This window comes from Protomyctophum bolini (genome assembly GCF_963924005.1).
Source record: "Protomyctophum bolini genome assembly, chromosome: 9".
Taxonomy (NCBI): Eukaryota; Metazoa; Chordata; class Actinopteri; order Myctophiformes; family Myctophidae; genus Protomyctophum; species Protomyctophum bolini.
In genome coordinates this window covers 12455277-12473286 of record NC_137870.1, presented here as the reverse complement: position 1 = coordinate 12473286, position 18010 = coordinate 12455277, and the positions used below count along the sequence as shown (strand labels likewise).

General features: G+C 41.5%; 1 protein-coding gene across 4 annotated transcripts in view; it reads left to right on the top strand.

The window, feature by feature from the left end:
* The window catches only part of prx (periaxin), a 33848-nt gene extending 17803 nt beyond the window's left edge, over nt 1-16045 (top strand). For 2 of the 4 annotated variants that reach the window (XM_080773019.1, XM_080773018.1), the window contains 2 exons: nt 95-12054; nt 13271-16045. In XM_080773019.1, the coding sequence (XP_080629145.1) occupies nt 95-12054; nt 13271-13641 (12331 nt within the window). In that variant the 3' untranslated portion in view covers nt 13642-16045. The other 2 variants (XM_080773020.1, XM_080773021.1) reach the window with 2 other exon arrangements.
* Nucleotides 16046-18010: the final 1965 nt, after the last annotated feature.

Below are 18010 nucleotides of genomic sequence, written 5' to 3'. Positions count from 1 at the left end.
AACCTATTTCACCTCTGAATCACAGCCATTGTGTTTACTGATGATGTGTATCTCTTTATTTTCCCCCCTGTGCTACACACTTTTAATCTCTCAGGTTCCCCAGAATGAGAGCGAAGGGTTTTTCTGGAGCAGCAGCAGGGGCAAAAATGGATACGGGCAGCCTAGAGGGCCAAGAGGATGCCAATCAATCTGGAGCAAAAGTCAAAGTCAAAGGAAAAGGACACAAGTTTGGAGCTTTCAGCTTTCCCAAATCCAAGCACACAAAATCAGACCCCCCCTCCACTAGCGGGTTTGCAGAGTTGAAACCACCCGATGTGAAACTTCAGCCACCATCAGTGGAGTTCAGTTTGTCTGGTAATAAGGATGGTGATCTGGAGATGGAGAAGGGAGGAGCTAACTTCACAGCACCTGAAGTGGAATTTGCATTTCCTGCAGGGAAAGCTGACATTTCTTTGCCCACTTCTGAGGGAAAGGCAGACATCAATGCGCCTACAATTGCTATCAAAGGAGTTGTCACTGCCCCTAAGGTGAGTGGAGATGTGGATGTCGGCAAAGGAGATGGCATGAAGCTGAAAATGCCTAAGCTGAAGCTACCTAAATTTAGACTGTCACGCCATTCTGATGAAGTTGACGGCGATGCCAAGATAAAAACCGGGGGCTCTGGGAACATCGGTATTAAAATGCCCCATATTGACGTATCGGCTCCAAAGATGGAAGGAGACCTTTCCTTACCTGGCAATAAGGGTGGCATGGAGGGAGATATCAAATACAATGAAAGACTAAAAGGAGGGATTGAGATCGACCTCCCTAATCTTCAGGTCTCGGGCCCAAATGTTGAGGGAAACATTGAGGGGCTAGAGGTCCCGGGGAAGGATGCATCCATCAAGATGCCATCTATGGACATCTCTTTACCACATGTAAAAGGAAAACTTGGGGACATCTCACTCCCAGAGTATGACGCTAATGCAAAGATGGGAATCAAAATGCCTGCCATTGATATAACTGCACCCGCCGTGGATTTTGAACTAGATGCTGGACAGAGAGTTGCTGATGAGGTGGATGGGTCCTCCTTTAAATGTCCCAATTTTGACATCTCTTTACCAAAGATGGGAAAGCCTGATTTAGAGATTGAATGTCCAGATGGTGATGGGAAAGGCAGCCTACCTTCTGTTGATATATCCTTGCCAAAGATGGAAATACATGATGTGGATATGGGGCACTATGTTGGTGGAGATGGGAAGTTCCGGATGCCTGACTTTGACATATCGCTCCCATCAATTACATCACCAGATAGAGACATAAGTATTGAAGGACCTGAGCTCAAAGGAGGCTTTAAGTTGCCTGAAGTAGACTTGTCTCTTCCTACAGCTAAAGTGGAAGGAGATATTGACATTGAAGGAAGTAAAGGGGGAAACTTTAAGTTGCCATCATTTGACATCTCTCTTCCAAAATTGAAGACCGGTGAGCCTGAAGTCAACATTGAAGGTCCTGGAGTCAAAGGAGGTAAATTCAAAATGCCCAAATTTGATATTTCACTTCCAAAGATGAAATTGCCAGAAGGTGATGTCAAATTAGAAGGACCAGATATGAAAGGAGAGATGGAAATGCCAAGCATTGATATTTCACTTCCCAAAGGCAAAGCAGAGGGAGATATTGAGATTGAAGGACATGTAGGTGAAGGAGGGAAATTCCATATGCCCTCCATTGACCTTTCACTTCCTAAAATGAAAGGTAAGGGAGGAGAAATTGATATTGAAGGACCTGAATTGGAAGACGGAATGTTCAAAATGCCATCTATTGACATTTCACTCCCCAAAGGAAAGGTTGAAGGTGATGTCCACTTTGAAGGTCATGAAGGATTCAAAATGCCAAAAATGGATGTTTCACTTCCGAAGATGAATCTACCAGAAGGTGATATTTCACTTCCCAAATGCAAGGCAGAGGGAGATATTGAAATTGAAGGTCTTGGAGGAAAAGGAGGGAAATTCCACATGCCCTCAATTGGCCTTTCTCTTCCTAACATGAAAGGTAAGGCAGGAGAAATTGACATTGAAGGACCTGAATTGAAAGGTGGGAAGTTCAACATGCCATCACTTGATATCAGCCTTCCTAAAATAAAATCACCAGAGGGAGAAATCAAGATTGAAGGCCCTGATATAAAAGGAGGAAAGTTTAACATGCCATCTATGGACATTTCACTTTCCAAAGGAAAGGTTGAAGGTCCTGACATATCCCTGCCAAAAAGTAAAGCAGAGGTGGACACTGAAGTTGAAGGAAAGGGAGGGAAGTTTCAGATGCCCTCATTTGATATCTCTTTTCCTAAACTGAAATCACCTGAGGGGCATGTTGATGTGGAAGGGCCTGATATCACAGGAGGCAAAATCAAGATGCCTAAATTTGACATTTCACTTCCCCAGGGGAAGACAGAGAGTGAGTTGAATGTTAAGGGTGGTGGAGTAAAAGGAAGCAGAATCACCATGCCCTCAGTAGACATTGCTGTGCCCAACGTGCAGCCACCAGAAGGAGAGCTAAAGGTTGAAGGCCCTGGAGTTAAAGGACATAAGATTGAACTGCCAACCATTGACTTGTCCATTCCCAAAGGAAAAGCAGGAGGAGATGTCAATCTTGAGGGAAGTGGTGGGAAGGGATCCAAGTTCAAGTTACCCATTTTTGACATTTCCTTCCCAAAGAGGAAATCCAAAGAACTCAATGTTAATGTTGAAGCCCCCGAGGTCAAAGGAGGGGCAAAGTTTAACATGCCATCACTTGATATCTCTCTTCCAACTATACAATCCCCAGGAGCTGAAGTACAGATACAAGGTCCCGAAGCAAAAGGAGGGAAAATGCAAAAGCCCTCTTTGGACGTGTCACTACCAAGCATCAAATCAAAGACAGGTGATGTCAATATTGAAGGTCCTGAATTGAAAGGCGAGTTGGAGATTCCATCAATTGATGTCTCACTACCTAAAGGAAAAACAGATTTCAGTATTGGGGGAGGAGACATCAAAGGAAAGAAAATCCAAATGCCTACGATTGATCTTTCTCTGCCCAAGGGGAAAGTTGAAGGCAAAATAGACTCTAAAGGACGAAAATGTCCTGTCCCAAAAGGAAAGTTGGAGGGAGATGTGGAAACCAAGGGAAAGGGAGGAAAGTTCCATTTACCCTCAATTAATATATCTCTGCCTAAAATGAAACTGAAAGGAAGTGACATTAACATTGAAGGACCTAATGTTAAAGGAGGGGGGATCAAAATGCCAACAATTGACATCACACCTCCTAAGGGTAATGCAGAGGGTGACCTCAGTGTTGAAGGGGAGGGAAAGGAAGGTAAATTCAACATGCCCGCTGCAAATATAGCCCTCCCTAAAGTAAAACTACCTGAAAGAGATGTTAAGATTCAGGGACCTGAAGTTAAAGGTGGGACATTTGAAATGCCAAAACTCGACCTGTCATTTCCAAAAGGTAAAGCAGAGGGAGATATTGATATTGACGTTCATTCAGGAAAAGGTGGGAAATTTGAAATGCCTAGTGTAGATCTATCACTTCCTAAAGGCAGAAGCAAGGGTGAAGTCAGTCTTGATGGCCCCGATATAAAAGGAGCGAAATTCCACATGCCATCTTTTGACATTTCACTCCCAAAAGGAAAGGTTGAAGGTGATCTTGACGGTCTTGATGGAAAAGGAGGTAAATTCAAAATGCCCAAATTTGATATTTCACTTCCAACCATTAATCTGCCAGAAGGGGATGTAAAATGTGAGGGTCCAGAGATGAAAGGGAAAGTTGAAATGCCAAGCATTGATATTTCACTTCCTGAAGGACAAGTTGAAGGTGATGTCCACCTCGAAGGGCCTGAAGGAAAAGGGAGTAAATTCAAAATGCCCAAATTTGATGTTTCACTTCCCAAGTTTCATCTTCCAGAAGGGGGTGTGAAAGGACCTGAAATGCCAAGCATTGATATTTCACTTCCGAAAGGCACAGCAAAGGGAGATATTGACATTGACGGACATGGAGGCAAAGGAGCTAAACTCCATATGCCCTCAATTGACCTTTCCCTTCCTAAAATGAAAGGTAAGGGAGGAGAAATTGATATTGAAGGACCTGAATTGAAAGGTGGAAAGTTCAACATGCCATCACTTGATATCAATCTTCCTAAAATAAAATCACCAGAGGGAGAAATGAAAATTGGAGGCCCTGATGTAAAAGGAGGAAATATCCACATGCCGTCTATTGACATTTCACTTCCCACAGGAAACGTTGAAGGTGATGTCCACCTTGAAGGTCCTGAAGGAAAAGGAAGTAAATTCAAAATGCCCAAATTTGATGTTTCACTTCCCACGTTTAATCTTCCAGGAGGGGGTATCAAAGCAGAAGGACCTGAAATGCCAAGCATTGATATTTCACTTCCCAAAGGCAAAGCAGAGGGAGATATTGACATTGTAGGACCTGGAGGGAAAGGAGGGAAATTCCACATGCCCTCAATTGACCTTTCCCTTCCTAAACTGAAAGGTAAGGGAGGAGAAATTGAGATCGAAGGGCCTGAACTGAAAAGTGGAAAGTTCAACATGCCATCTCTTGACATTTCACTTCCCAAAGGAAAAGCTGAGGGTGATGTCCACCTCGAAGGTCCTGAAGGGAAAGGGGGTAAATTCAAAATGCCAAAATGTGATCTTTCACTTCCAAAGATTAATCTACCAGAAGGTCCAGAGATGAAAGGGAAAGTTGAAAAGCCAAGCATTGATATTTCACTTCCCAAAGGACAAGTTGAAGGCGATGTCCACCTTGAAGGGCCTGAAGGAAAAGGAAGTAAATTCAAAATGCCCAAATTTGATGTTTCACTTCCCAAGTTTAATCTTCCAGAAGGGGGTATCAAAGTAGAAGGACCGGAAATGCCAAGCATTGATATTTCACTTCCCAAAGGCAAAGCAGAGGGAGATATGGACATTGAAGGACATGGGAGCAAAGGAGGAAAATTTCATATGCCCTCAATTGACCTTTCCCTTCCTAAAATGAAAGGTAAGGGTGGAGAAATTGAGATTGAAGGACCTGAATTGAAAGGTGGAAAGTTCAACATGCCATCACTTGACATCAATCTTCCTAAAATAAAATCACCAGAGGGAGAAATGAAGATTGAAGCAGGCGGAGATATTGAGATTGAAGGTCATGGAGGCAAAGGAGGGAAATTCCACATACCCTCAATTGACCTTTCCCTTCCTAAACTGAAAGGTAAGGGAGGAGAAATTGATATTGAAGGACCTGAACTGAAAGGTGGAAAGTTAAACATGCCATCATTTGACATTTCACTTCCAAAACAAAAAGTTGAAGGTGATGTCCACCTTGAAGGCCCTAAAGGTAAAGGAGGTAAATTCAAAATGCCCAAATTTGATATTTCACTTCCAACCATGAGTCTACCAGAAGCGGATGTCAAAGTCGAAGGTCCAGAGATGAAAGGAAAGGTTGAAATGCCAAGCATTGATATTTCACCTCCCAAAGGCAAGGCAGAGGCACATATTGACATTGACGCACATGGAGGCAAAGGACGCAAGTTTCATTTGCCCACATTTAATATCTCTCTTCCTAAAATGAAAGGTAAGGGAGGAGAAATTAACATTGAAGGAGCTGAATTGAAAGGTGGAAAGGTCAACATGCCATCAGTTGACATTAACCTTCCTAAAATAAAATCACCAGAGGGAGAAATGAAGATTGAAGGCCCTGATGTAAAAGGAGGAAAGAGCCACATGCCGTCTATTGACATTTCACTTCCCAAAGGAAACGTTGAAGGCAATGTAAATATTGAAGGCCCTGAAGGAAAGGGGGGGAAAATCAAAATGCCAAAATTTGACATTTCACTTCCAAAGATGAATCTGCCAAAAGGGGGTGTCAAAGTAGGACGACCAGAGATGGAAATGCCAAGCATTGATATTTCACTCCCCAAAGGCAAAGCAGAGGGAGATATTGAGATTGAAGGTCATGGAGGCAAAGGAGGGAAATTCCACATGCCCTCAATTGACCTTTCCCTTCCTAAACTGAAAGGTAAGGGAGGAGAAATTGAGATCGAAGGGCCTGAACTGAAAGGTGGAAAGTTCAACATGCCATCATTTGACGTTTCACTTCCCAAAGGAAAAGCTGAGGGCGATGTCCACCTCGAAGGTCCTGAAGGGAAAGGAGGTAAATTCAAAATGCCCAAATTTGATGTTTCACTTCCCAAGTTTAATCTTCCAGAAGGGGGTATCAAAGTAGAAGGACCGGAAATGCCAAGCATTGATATTTCACTTCCAAAAGGCAAAGCAGAGGGAGATATTGACATTGAAGGACATGGGGGAAAAGGAGGGAAATTTCATATGCCCTCAATTGACCTTTCCCTTCCTAAAATGAAAGGTAAGGGAGGAGGAATTGATATTGAAGGAGCTGAATTGAAAGGTGGAAAGTTCAACATGCCATCACTTGATATCAATCTTCCTAAAATAAAATCACCAGAGGGAGAAATGAAAATTGGAGGCCCTGATGTAAAAGGAGGAAATATCCACATGCCATCTATTGACATTTCACTTCCCACAGGAAACGTTGAAGGTGATGGCCACCTTGAAGGTCCTGAAGGAAAAGGAGGTAAATTCAAAATGCCCAAATTTGACATTACACTTCCTAAGATGAATCTTCCAGGAGGGGGTGTCAAAGTAGGAGGACCAGAGATGGAAATGCCAAGCATTGATATTTCACTCCCCAAAGGCAAAGCAGAGGGAGATATTGAAATTGAAGGTCATGGAGGAAAAGGAGGGAAATTCCACATGCCCTCAATTGACCTTTCCCTTCCTAAAATGAAAGGTAAGGGAGGAGGAATTGAGATTGAAGGACCTGAATTGAAAGGTGGAAAGTTCAACATGCCATCTCTTGACGTTTCACTTCCCAAAGGAAAGGCTGAGGGCGATGTCCACCTTGAAGGTCCTGAAGGAAAAGGAGGCAAATTCAAAATGCCCAAATTTGATGTTTCACTTCCCACGTTTAATCTTCCAGGAGGGGGTATCAAAGTAGAAGGACCTGAAATGCCAAGCATTGATATTTCACCCCCCAAAGGCAAAGCAGAAGGAGATATTGACATCGAAGGACCTGGAGGAAAAGGAGGAAAATTCCACATGCCCTCAATTGACCTTTCCCTTCCGAAACTCAAAGGTAAGGGAGGTGAAATTGACATTGAAGGACCTGAATTGAAAGGTGGCAAGTTCAACATGCCATCATTTGGCATCAGTCTTCCTAAAATGAAATCACCAGAAGGGGAATTGAGGATTGAAGGCCCTGGTGTAGAAGGAGGAAACATTCACATGCCATCTATTGACATTGCACTTCCCAAAGGAAAGGTGGAGGGGGATATCAATGTTGAGGCAGGTGGAAGCAAGGGAGGAAAGTTCAGTATGCCTATGACTGATGTATCACTTCCTAAAGTGAAAGCTAAAGGTGTCGATTTAGACATTGAAGGTCCTGAAGTCACATCTGGTAAAATGGGGGGCGGCCTCCACATGCCAACACTTGATATTAATGTCCCCAAATTTGACTTTGGCTTCAATCTCCCATCTCTACAGAAAGACAAAAAACTCAAAGTGGACACCAGTGATCCTGGTATGCCTTCCTTGCCAATGGTTGCTGCAAAAGGCGATATTGGAGCAGATCTTAGCCTCAAAGGAACAAGTGGATCAATCAAGCTTCCTACTGTCAAGCTACCAACAGTTGACATCTCTGCTCCCAAAGTGGATCTTGACTTTGGTCTGACTAAACCTAAAGGGGACGACGTCGAATTGGAACTGCTGAAAGCAGAGGGAGGGAGGCCATCCTCAGGAGGAAGCTTTGACATGCCGAACATTTCCCTAAAAAAGCCAAAGTTCTCTCTGCCCAAATTTGGTGGCAGAGCCAAGAGTGGTGATTGGGAAGGACATGGCGCCAAGGGCAAGATGTCTCTCAGCCCACCGAATGTAGAAGGTGAGATCAGAGCACCGTCAGTAGAGTTTGATGGAGATGGGAAAGTTAAAGTCAAAGGTAAAAAGTCTAAAATCAAAATGCCCTCATTTGGAATTTCTAAAAAGGATGCCGATATGTCTGTTTCCTGTCCGGAGGTGGATGTCAAGGTGAAGAAAGGGAAAATTGACATTCCTAAGCCAAAAATCAGTGTAGAGGGTCCTGAAGATGAATCTAAACTCAAACTGAAGTTACCCAAGTTTAAAGTTTCACCATCTAAAGGCAAACTACCAGAGGGAGAGGTTGTTGCTGCACTAGAGGGAGACATGGGGGGAAAAGGTGGCTTTCATGCACCAGATGTCACGATCAAGCTACCAAAGTTTTCCATGCCTGGTTTTGGATCCAAAGACAAGAACTTAGGCAGGCCAACCGGTGACATTGATGCTAAGGCCAAGGTCAAGCTTCCCTCTGTCGAACTGTCACTGCAATCTCCTAAAACAGCAGAAACAGAATTCCTTCTTCCCAAAGCTGAGGTGGATGTCTCTGAAGCTGATATTAGAGGTTATGAGGGAAATCTCAAAATCCCCAGAATTCCAACTATTGACGTCTCTGTTCCCAAGATAGACTTAGATGTGTCCCTCCCTAAAGTTAAAACAGAGGGAGAAGGGGTCAAATTAAAGATGCCAAACATCAAAATGCCTGATATTGACATGTCACTTCCTAAAGTAAAAGCTGGTGGCAACATTGACGTTGATGCAGAAGGGGGGAAGCTCAAGATGCCTCACATAAAGATGCCTCACATTAACATGCCTGGTGTTGATATTTCTCTTCCAAAAGGAAAGTCTGGAAAGATTGATGGACCAGAAGTGGAACTGAAAGGAGATGCAGCAAAATTCAAGATGCCACATATTGCAATGCCATCAATAGATCTTTCCTTTCCCAAAGGGAAATCTGGAGACCTAAATATACCAGATGTTGAAATAGTGGGAGAGGAACATGGAAAGTTTAAAATGCCTCATGTAAAAATGCCCAATGTTGATATATCTCTCCCTAAAGTACAAATGGGGAAGATTGACACACCAGACGCAGATGTTGATGTTGAAGGAGAGGGAGGCAAATTCAAAATGCCTGGTATTAAAATGCCAAACTTCAATATTTCACTACCCAAAGGAAGTCCTGGTAAGATTGAAGGCCCAGATGTTGAAATAGAGGGACACGGAGGAGGGAAATTGAAAATGCCTCATATGAAAATGCCTGAAATTGATATATCTCTCTCCAAAGTACAAATGGGGAAGATTGACACACCAGACGTAGATGTTGATGTTGAAGGAGAGGGAGGCAAATTCAAAATGCCTGGTATTAAAATGCCAAACTTCAATATTTCACTACCCAAAGGAAGTCCTGGTAAGATTGAAGGCCCAGATGTCGAAATTAAGGGCGAGGCAGGGAAGTTTAAGATGCCTCATGTGAAAATGCCTAATGTTGACATATCACTTCCTAAAGGAAAGATGGAAGGACCAGATATGAAGATCAGAGGAGAAGGTGGGAAATTCAACGTGCCACAAATAAAAATGCCCAGTGTGGACATATCTCTACCTAAAGGAAAAGGTGGGAAGATTGGTGGATTTGATTTAGAAACGGAGGGAGTTGAGGGAGGAAGGTTTGAGGCACCTCCTGTCAAAATGCCAAATGTTGACATATCACTGCCAAAAGTAAAAACTGTAAAGATTGATGCACCAGATGTGGATGTAGATTTTGAGGGTGAAGGAGGAAGATTCAAAATGCCAAAAGTCAATATAGCACTGCCCAAAGGAAGGTCTGGAAAGATTGAAGGTCCAGAGGTTGAAATTGAGGGACAGGCAGGGGGCAAGTATAAGATGCCTCATATGAGAATGCCTGATATGGACATTTCTTTTCCAAAAGGAAAAACGGATGGTGCTGATGTTGACATTGAAATGCCTCATTTACAAATGCCACATATTGACATCTCTCTACCAAAAGCAAAGACCGGCAAAATTGAGACCACAGACTTGGATGTAGAATTCGACAGGAAGGGAGGAGAATTTAAATTGCCTAATGTGAAAATTCCTACTGTTGACATTTCACTGCCTAAAGGACGGGCTGAAGTTGAAGGGCCAGATACAGAACTAAAACCAGGAGGACAATTCAAAATGCCACACATGACGCTGCCCTCTGTAAATATTTCACTACCAAAGGGAAAGTCAGCAAAGATGGAAGGTCCCGAAATTGAAGGGAAATGTAAAACACCTCATATGAAAATGCCTGAAGTGGACATGTCTCTGCCCAGAGAAAATATTGAAGGACCAGAAGTTGAAATGGAAGGAGGAAAATTAAAGATGCCACATATTAAGATGCCTAATGTCAGTGTATCATTACCTACCCGGAAATCTAGAGACAGTCCAGATCTAGACATAAACATGGAGGGAGGAAAGGTCAAAGGGGCAGATATCAAACTTCCGCATTTAGACATAGTAATGCCAAAGGGCAAATCAGGCAAGTCTGAAATTAAACTACCCAGTGCTGAGGGGATGGGGAAGATCAACGAGGAAAATGTGACATCACCATACCTTGATTTGAGTATTGCAAACCCTGAAATAGAAACAGAAGCTCTTGGGAAAGCTGGTCTCCATGTTGAGGGAGATCACAAGGGTTTGAAACTCAAGATGCCAACAATAGACATTGAAGGTCCAATGGGAGACCTGGAGCTCGATTTTGGCCTTCACAAAGGAGAAGGAAAGAAGAACAGGAAGAAAATTGAATTACCTGATTTAGATCTCAACACATCAGGAAGAGGTGTAAAGGAGCCTAAAGTAAAAGGAACTAAATTCAAGATTGGAATGCCAAAAATGAAAGGCAGTGGAGACACAACAGTAGATGTTATACAGTCTGGAAAGGGGAAAGACAATGAAGGGGTGAGCAGTCGTTTCAAAATCGAAAAGGCTAAACTTGGAAAGGGCAAGGTTGAGCTGCCGGAAGTTGAACTTAGCAGCCCTAATGTCTGCCTCCCTGATGTGGAATTCTCAGGTTACGAACAGAAAAATGACAAACTGAAAACATTACAAAGCTCAGGGTCAGTGGCAGAAAGTGACCACAGTCTGTCAAAGCCTAGCCTGGAAATCAAACCCCCCAGAATACCTGACATAGAGTTTGACATCAGTGCATCACATGAAGAAGAGGATGATGATACACGAAAGGCACAGAAAATTCCCAAATTTGGTGTCCCATTGCCCTCCATCTCCTGTCCTGAAGGAAGAAGGAACGTATACGGGCCAGAAATCCGCTACGAAGGCCCCAAAATGCCCAAAGTAAAGAAAGCGGTGTTTGTGCTGGCAAATCAACCTGAAACAGATGAGTATGAAGCATCTACAACTACAAGCCTCCCTGAGGAAGATGTCAAAATAAAGATTCCCAAAATCAAAATGAAGCCGACATTTGGAAAGTCAAGCCCCAAAGATAAAGGAATCGCTGTGAAAACAAGTGAGGTGCAAGGTGAGGATATATCAATGGGAGGGAACATTAAAATGCCCAAAGTCTCTTTCTCTACAGCGCACACAGACTCTTTTGATGTTACACTCAAAGAAGGTTCAAGTTCAAGCCTCATCAATGAGAAGGATGCAAGTTTCCACAATGGCTCCAAGGATGACAAAGGCAGGTTCAGTAGTAAAATCAAATTTCCCAAGGTGGAGTTGTCCTCTCCTTACACCCAGATGAGTAGCGGGGAGGAGGACACGGAAATGACTGTTCAATTGATCAGGGATTCATCACCAGGAGCTGCAGAAGGAGAGCACAAAGGGCTGAAAGTCAAATCCGGCAAGATGTCCTTTCCCGGCATCAGTGAAAAGAAGGGAGGCAGAGGATGGGAAGAAAAGGAGGAGATGGAAGCCAATGTGAAAGTGGTGTCATCTCATGCCAGGACAGAAATGTTGGACTGGGTCAGTTCTGAGTCTCCAGACCCGTGGTCTGGAGACCTCACCATGGACATCACACCAGGAAGGGCCCATACTTGGGATGAAGTAGAGGTTGAGAGCGGAGAGCAAGAGTCTTCCCCCTGGTTTAAAGTGCCCAAGTTCACCCTGAAGCCGCACTCCACAGGTATGATTAAAATCAGGATCAGAAGAATGAGAATTACATTACATTGAAGGATACATAATTGTTTAATTTCATAATAGAATGAGCTATCCATCAAATAATCGTGCCCTGCTGTATTCTGATTCACCTATTCTGAATGATTGATTAATATGCCCAACAGAGTCTAGTTATTTACTTGATTAAGAAATCCTTTATATAATTAGACACAGTGATATACATTTTTACAAGCTATGTTGATTGATTGATTGATTGATTCTTTATTGCAGACTCAGGGGAATCCATATCACAGTACAACACAATAGATAAAAAGAATAATACTATAGAAAGAAAATATACAATAAAAAGAGTTCCACCATATTCAGTTTCGAACATACAGACAAGTTCGCCAATGGTTCCACAGTCTGGAGGAGAACCTGACAGAACTACGTACCATGTTAGTGATGACATTAATGATGTCATTTACTGACTCAGATACCCTACACATGAATTTGTACATAAGATTGCTTAGCACAGCAGAGCAGGTGGGAACCCCAACACTGACAAACATTTGACTTGCACTGGAGCTTCTTGGAGCTCTCAGAAGCAGCCTCATACAGTCATTGTATGCCACTGTCAATCGCCTGATACTGGCCTGCTTGTAGCGGCACCACAGGTGGGCGGTGTACAGGGGTGTACAAAAGGATTTAAAAAGTGAGATCTTCACTGGTACTGAGCACATGCTAAATTTTCTACACAGCATGTTTCCTTGCGCATACAACATCCGACGCTGTCTAAATATATCCTTGTCATCAGAGAGGTCATTCGAGATGATGTGTCCCAAATATTTAATCTCACTGCAGACACTAAGGATAGAGCCAGAGAGATAAAAATCAGGAAATGTGTGAATAAGACCATTCTAAAACAATTTCCCTCCCCCGGTAACCAGAAAATACCAATACCATTTCTCCCTTTAACACTAAAATACTAATCTTTTATTATAGCAATAGGGAGATGGTTGTGTTACTACATGGGTTAAATAAAATCATTATTAATGTCACCTCTTCTGTTTTCTTTCCTCTACTACATTAGATTAAGTTTCCTCCCTGAGTCATTACTGTTCTTCCCCTCTCCATTATTTTCCTAATCACCTCCTGACTCTCTCATCTTCTTCCGCCTTCCTCCTTTCTTCCTTCTTTCATCACCTCCCCGTTCCTCTCCTTTCCCATCCTTTCCTCCTCAGGATTCCTCCAGATAACCCCGGAGGGTTCTCCCCGGGCTCAGCGGAGCGGTGAGATAGCTGGTGAAGGTGAGGTCTCTGGAAGCTTCTGCCTACACACCTCAGGGCTGGGCTTCACCACCCAGGAGGTGTCCGAGGAGCACCTTGGCTTCACCACCCAGGAGGTGTCCGAGGAGCACCTTGGCTTCACCACCCAGGAGGTGTCCGAGGAGCACCTTGTCTCCTCCGCCCAGGAAAGCACTGTCACCATGGTGACTAAGACCACTAGAACCACCCGGCACTTGGTTACCACAGAAACTCTTACAGGTGAATCTTCAACGACCACCTCAATGACGACTCAGCAGCTGCCAGATTGCTCTCAGTATGAATTCTAGTAGCCTGATTCCGTGGAACTAAAAAGTAGCAGAAGGAGAATGTTGTAGCCTAATAATAGTTGCTCAAAAGTCTTTTTTTGAATTTGCTTTGGTGAGGGTGCTATGCTGTTGTAAGCTAAGCCTACACAACACCAAAATGTTAAAGGAATAGTTCTCTCTTTATTTTAAATACAATCTAGTGAGCTAAGAAGCTGATGAAACCCCACAGCTTTTTGTCAGTTATTACTATGACAGAGTAATATATTTCCTGTGTTATTTTTCATTTTAAATGTGACCACTTTTTGTTACCGTTTTTCAAAGTTTTGTTAGTTTTATTAGAGTTTGTTTGGATTTACTGTTTCACTCTGAATGTAAACATACCAATGTCCAATTGATTGCATATTTATTGTTGTTTATGTTTTACTCAAAAAGTGTCTATGTAATATTTTCACTTGCCTATACACCATCATGGATTTAAACATGATTTCGTGATTGGTGATTTGCAAAATGAAAAAGAAAAAGAAGGAAACCTTAAATTTTCAACCGAAACACACCAAAGTGTTATTTCTGTAAATATATCTATAGATACAATTGCTGTTTAAAGCACCCTCCCTTAAATGAAATGTGTAATTATTTTCATATTCAACAAGAGTAGGACATAAAACAAATATATATATATATATATATTATGATGTTATGTCCTATTCTTGAAGGAAAGTGTGAGCTTTCAATGACTATTTTCTGCTTTACATTTATATTTTAAGTTTAAGTTTTGCGAAACTATGACTTACAGTGAGTAAGGAGTTATGGGTTAGGTGCCTTGCTCAATGTAAAGTCAACGGGACACATTGGATGTTGTGGAGATCAATCTTACATATTTTTAACACTAATTAACTAAGTACCTAAAGATGCTGCTAAAATGACAGATTGGGCCACGATTGGTTAGCCTTGGTCTCACATCTAAAGAAAAACTAAGGGTGAGTGCTACTGGGACATCCAGTTGAAAGAATCCAGAGGTTGAAAGGTGTTCTTAAAGTAATGCGGGTTTCAGAATCTTACAAAAATAAGAGAACAGAGGCATTCCCCACTCTTAAATCAAATGGAACAGAAGGCATTTATAGCGCTTTACATGTATTTCACGTTCACACACCTATGGTGGAGGGGAGGGAACCATGCAAGCCACCAAAATGCACATTGGGAGCAGTTAGGGATAGAAGTGCCTTACCCTAGGATCACAAGGATCGAACCATGCAGGGACCTACCTCCACTGCCACCCAGGCAAAGGCCTAGACATAATGTACTGTATTATTATCTCACTATCACAATTGTTTATTGTGCAGGAATCTTTCTTAAAGGACCACTTCACCCATTTTCAACCTATCTTCACATACATTAATTGGTCCTCACTCCTCACTAATGCTTATTATAATATGGGACCATTTGTCTATTCACTCAATCTGTGTCTCAGAGGAGGGCTGTGGACAGTTCAGAAACCCGCCTACCAGTGGCATCATCTGTAGGCAGGTTAGGTCATTTCAAACAAGATTTCAGATAAAAAAAAAATGTTTTATTAGTTTTCTTTTTTTATGAACACGAGAACAATGGCTTCTATTATATAGTATGCTAACTTTCCAGTAGAATGCCTGCCGTTTCTGTTTGATTCCCCATCAATGATGTCACTCGTAGAAGGTGAGTTACTGAACTGTCTACAGCCCTCTGAGACAGAGTATTTATAAGTAAAATGGTATATTATTGGTATAAGTATTTGAGGACCAATTACATGAAGATAGGTTGAAAATTGTTGAAGAGTAGGATTTGATTAATAACATGGCAACACCTCTATTATTCTGTATCTGATGTTCCTTTTTAACAGCTGTTGATTTTCTAATAACTCATTCTTTTTATAATTCTATAAATTCTAAGTGCCTCTGTCCTCTTTATTTTCTAAGAAAACCTGCTGTCATGTATAGCACAAAATGCTTTAAGGGGATGGTGCAACATGTGAAAGCATGGCTGATGTCTGATCAAATTTTTACCTCCACAAAGACATTTAATTTATTTTCTCCTTTTCTGTTTTGATGAGGTTGATAGATACTGTAGTATGAAAAAATGTGTGGTATTAAGCTGTAGCCTGTGTAAGTCCTGACAATATACACTCACAGTTAAACAAGCTACCAACTTCTCATTAACCATTTTATTTAACACCAAGCCTTTTTTTTGCAGGTGAGACATACACCCTTCTTTTTGTTTTGCAGGTGAGACATACAGTAAATAGATAGTGAGTGGTGAGGTAGCATGTGCATAGAGCCATTTTGTTACATTTCTGGGTTCCCTTAAACAGTTTTTCAGAGCCAATTGTTTTGTCATTTCTGAATTGGAGAAAATGTTGGTTAAGATATCAATAAACATACTACCCATACAGTTATTGCACTTTGTGCTGTATACATGTGTTGGTCGGATCATATTGCTTTTACTGGTCTTTAATGTCGAAATTTAAAATAATTTCTGGGGCTCCTGTTTGAAAGTTTGAAAAATAATTCTGAAAGATTTGAGGCACATTTTAACGATTAAAAAAAAATAGCAGACCTACAAGTTTGGCGCGCTATGAGCTTGTAGATCTGCTATTTTTCAATAGCTAAATTATAACATAATGCTTAAAACACCAAAAGGGGTTCCCGCCCAAAATGGGTTAAACCAGCAAGCCCTATTTCAGAAATTGCTAAAATAGCCACGCTCCATCATGTTGTGAGCTTGTACCTATTTTTGATCAGGTTTGAAATATTTTGAGAAAAGAAAGTGAAACTTTTCACCTATAATGACATGCACACACAATTCAGCATGAATGTTTTTGTTTTGTTTTCTTGAATCCAACATCTAGATTCCGGACAACATTGTTGATGATTGCGGTCCCCATGTGATAAAAAATGATAAATAAAATAACAAAATAACAAATATATAGGCATATCATATAGCATATTGCAGTGCAGGGGCCCCTGCTTTGTCGTCTCTATTAAATTAAGTGGTCTTTGAAACACTTTGAAGACCCCTGTGTTAATTGCTATTTCTGTTAGAACACAATCTAACAGAAATAACCTTTAACACATGACAGGGTTCTTCAACATATCGAACAGTTTGGTCCTGTGATAGTATTGTGGTAAATAGCGCCATCTGTTGGACTGCACAACAACTTTTTAGCCTATATAGTATACAGTGTTAAATAACCTACAAGTAACATAGGCTCACAATAATGCCTATTATGTTGACTCAACAACATTGTTGCGCTTCAGTGTGCGAACAATTTAAGATAGACATGAAATTCTAGGCCAAATTACAGATTTAATATAATCAGACCGATTATATGTTATATAGCGTTTGTAATGTGCATCCTTGTCACTCTGTGTTTTGGCCTACAGCTGTTCGGATGACTGTGAAGTAGGCAGTTTGTACTTACAAAGTTTGTGCCTACATGACATGACACTTGGTTTTTATGTCGTGCATAAACAGAAATAAAAACTTGCATGCCTGCGCCGCCCATGGGAGCTGTCCAATTATACAGGTGCTGAAATACTGCATCTGTCTTTTTTTTTAACAGAATGAATAATAGATCTATAGACTTACAAAAGCAACAATGGAATATATTGTTTTATTTGTTTAACCAAACTTAACAAGACAAATTTCAGTAACCTTTATGGAAATATATTTACAGCTACATACAAGTTAAAATGGCTTCATCTTCATCTTAATTGCACGTCGTTTCATTATTTTTTTTATTTCACAATTTTCTTAAAATCCATATGCCAACACCTTCATTAAAACATGTGTATTCTTCAAATGTGCATTTCTCTAACATTTGAGTAGGCGTTTAGTTTTAACTTTAATTGAATGTATAGGGAAGAGAAAAACCTGCCCGAGGGCGCCCTCTGGTGGCTCATCTTAATTTGAAACAGTTGAAGACGCTTTTGAGCAAAATGCGAACGAAAATTTAAAACCTGAGTATCGAGGCCTAAAACATATAGCTATAATTAACTTATAGTTATATATAAGCCTAAATACCTAAAAAGAATCTCAATTGTCAATCTAGGCTATGTTGCACGTTGAAAGCTTATGATTCAGAGGAAAAACTACGAGAAAGAAACACTGCTTTATATTATAAATTATATCCTATCCATCTTCTTAAGTATAGAATATGATTCGCACTATAGTACTCTGTACAGTACAGGCGGCCCTGTAGGCTACAGAGAGGCGGGACTTTGAGGAGAAGAAGGTGGTTAATGTGGGGCGCAAAGGTGCATGACGTGACGTCTTCCCATTGTGTGAGTCACAGACAGTCTACTCACGAGCACGCTGATGATGATGTCGTGCGACGTAAGGCTACGAGTGTGTGAGTGAG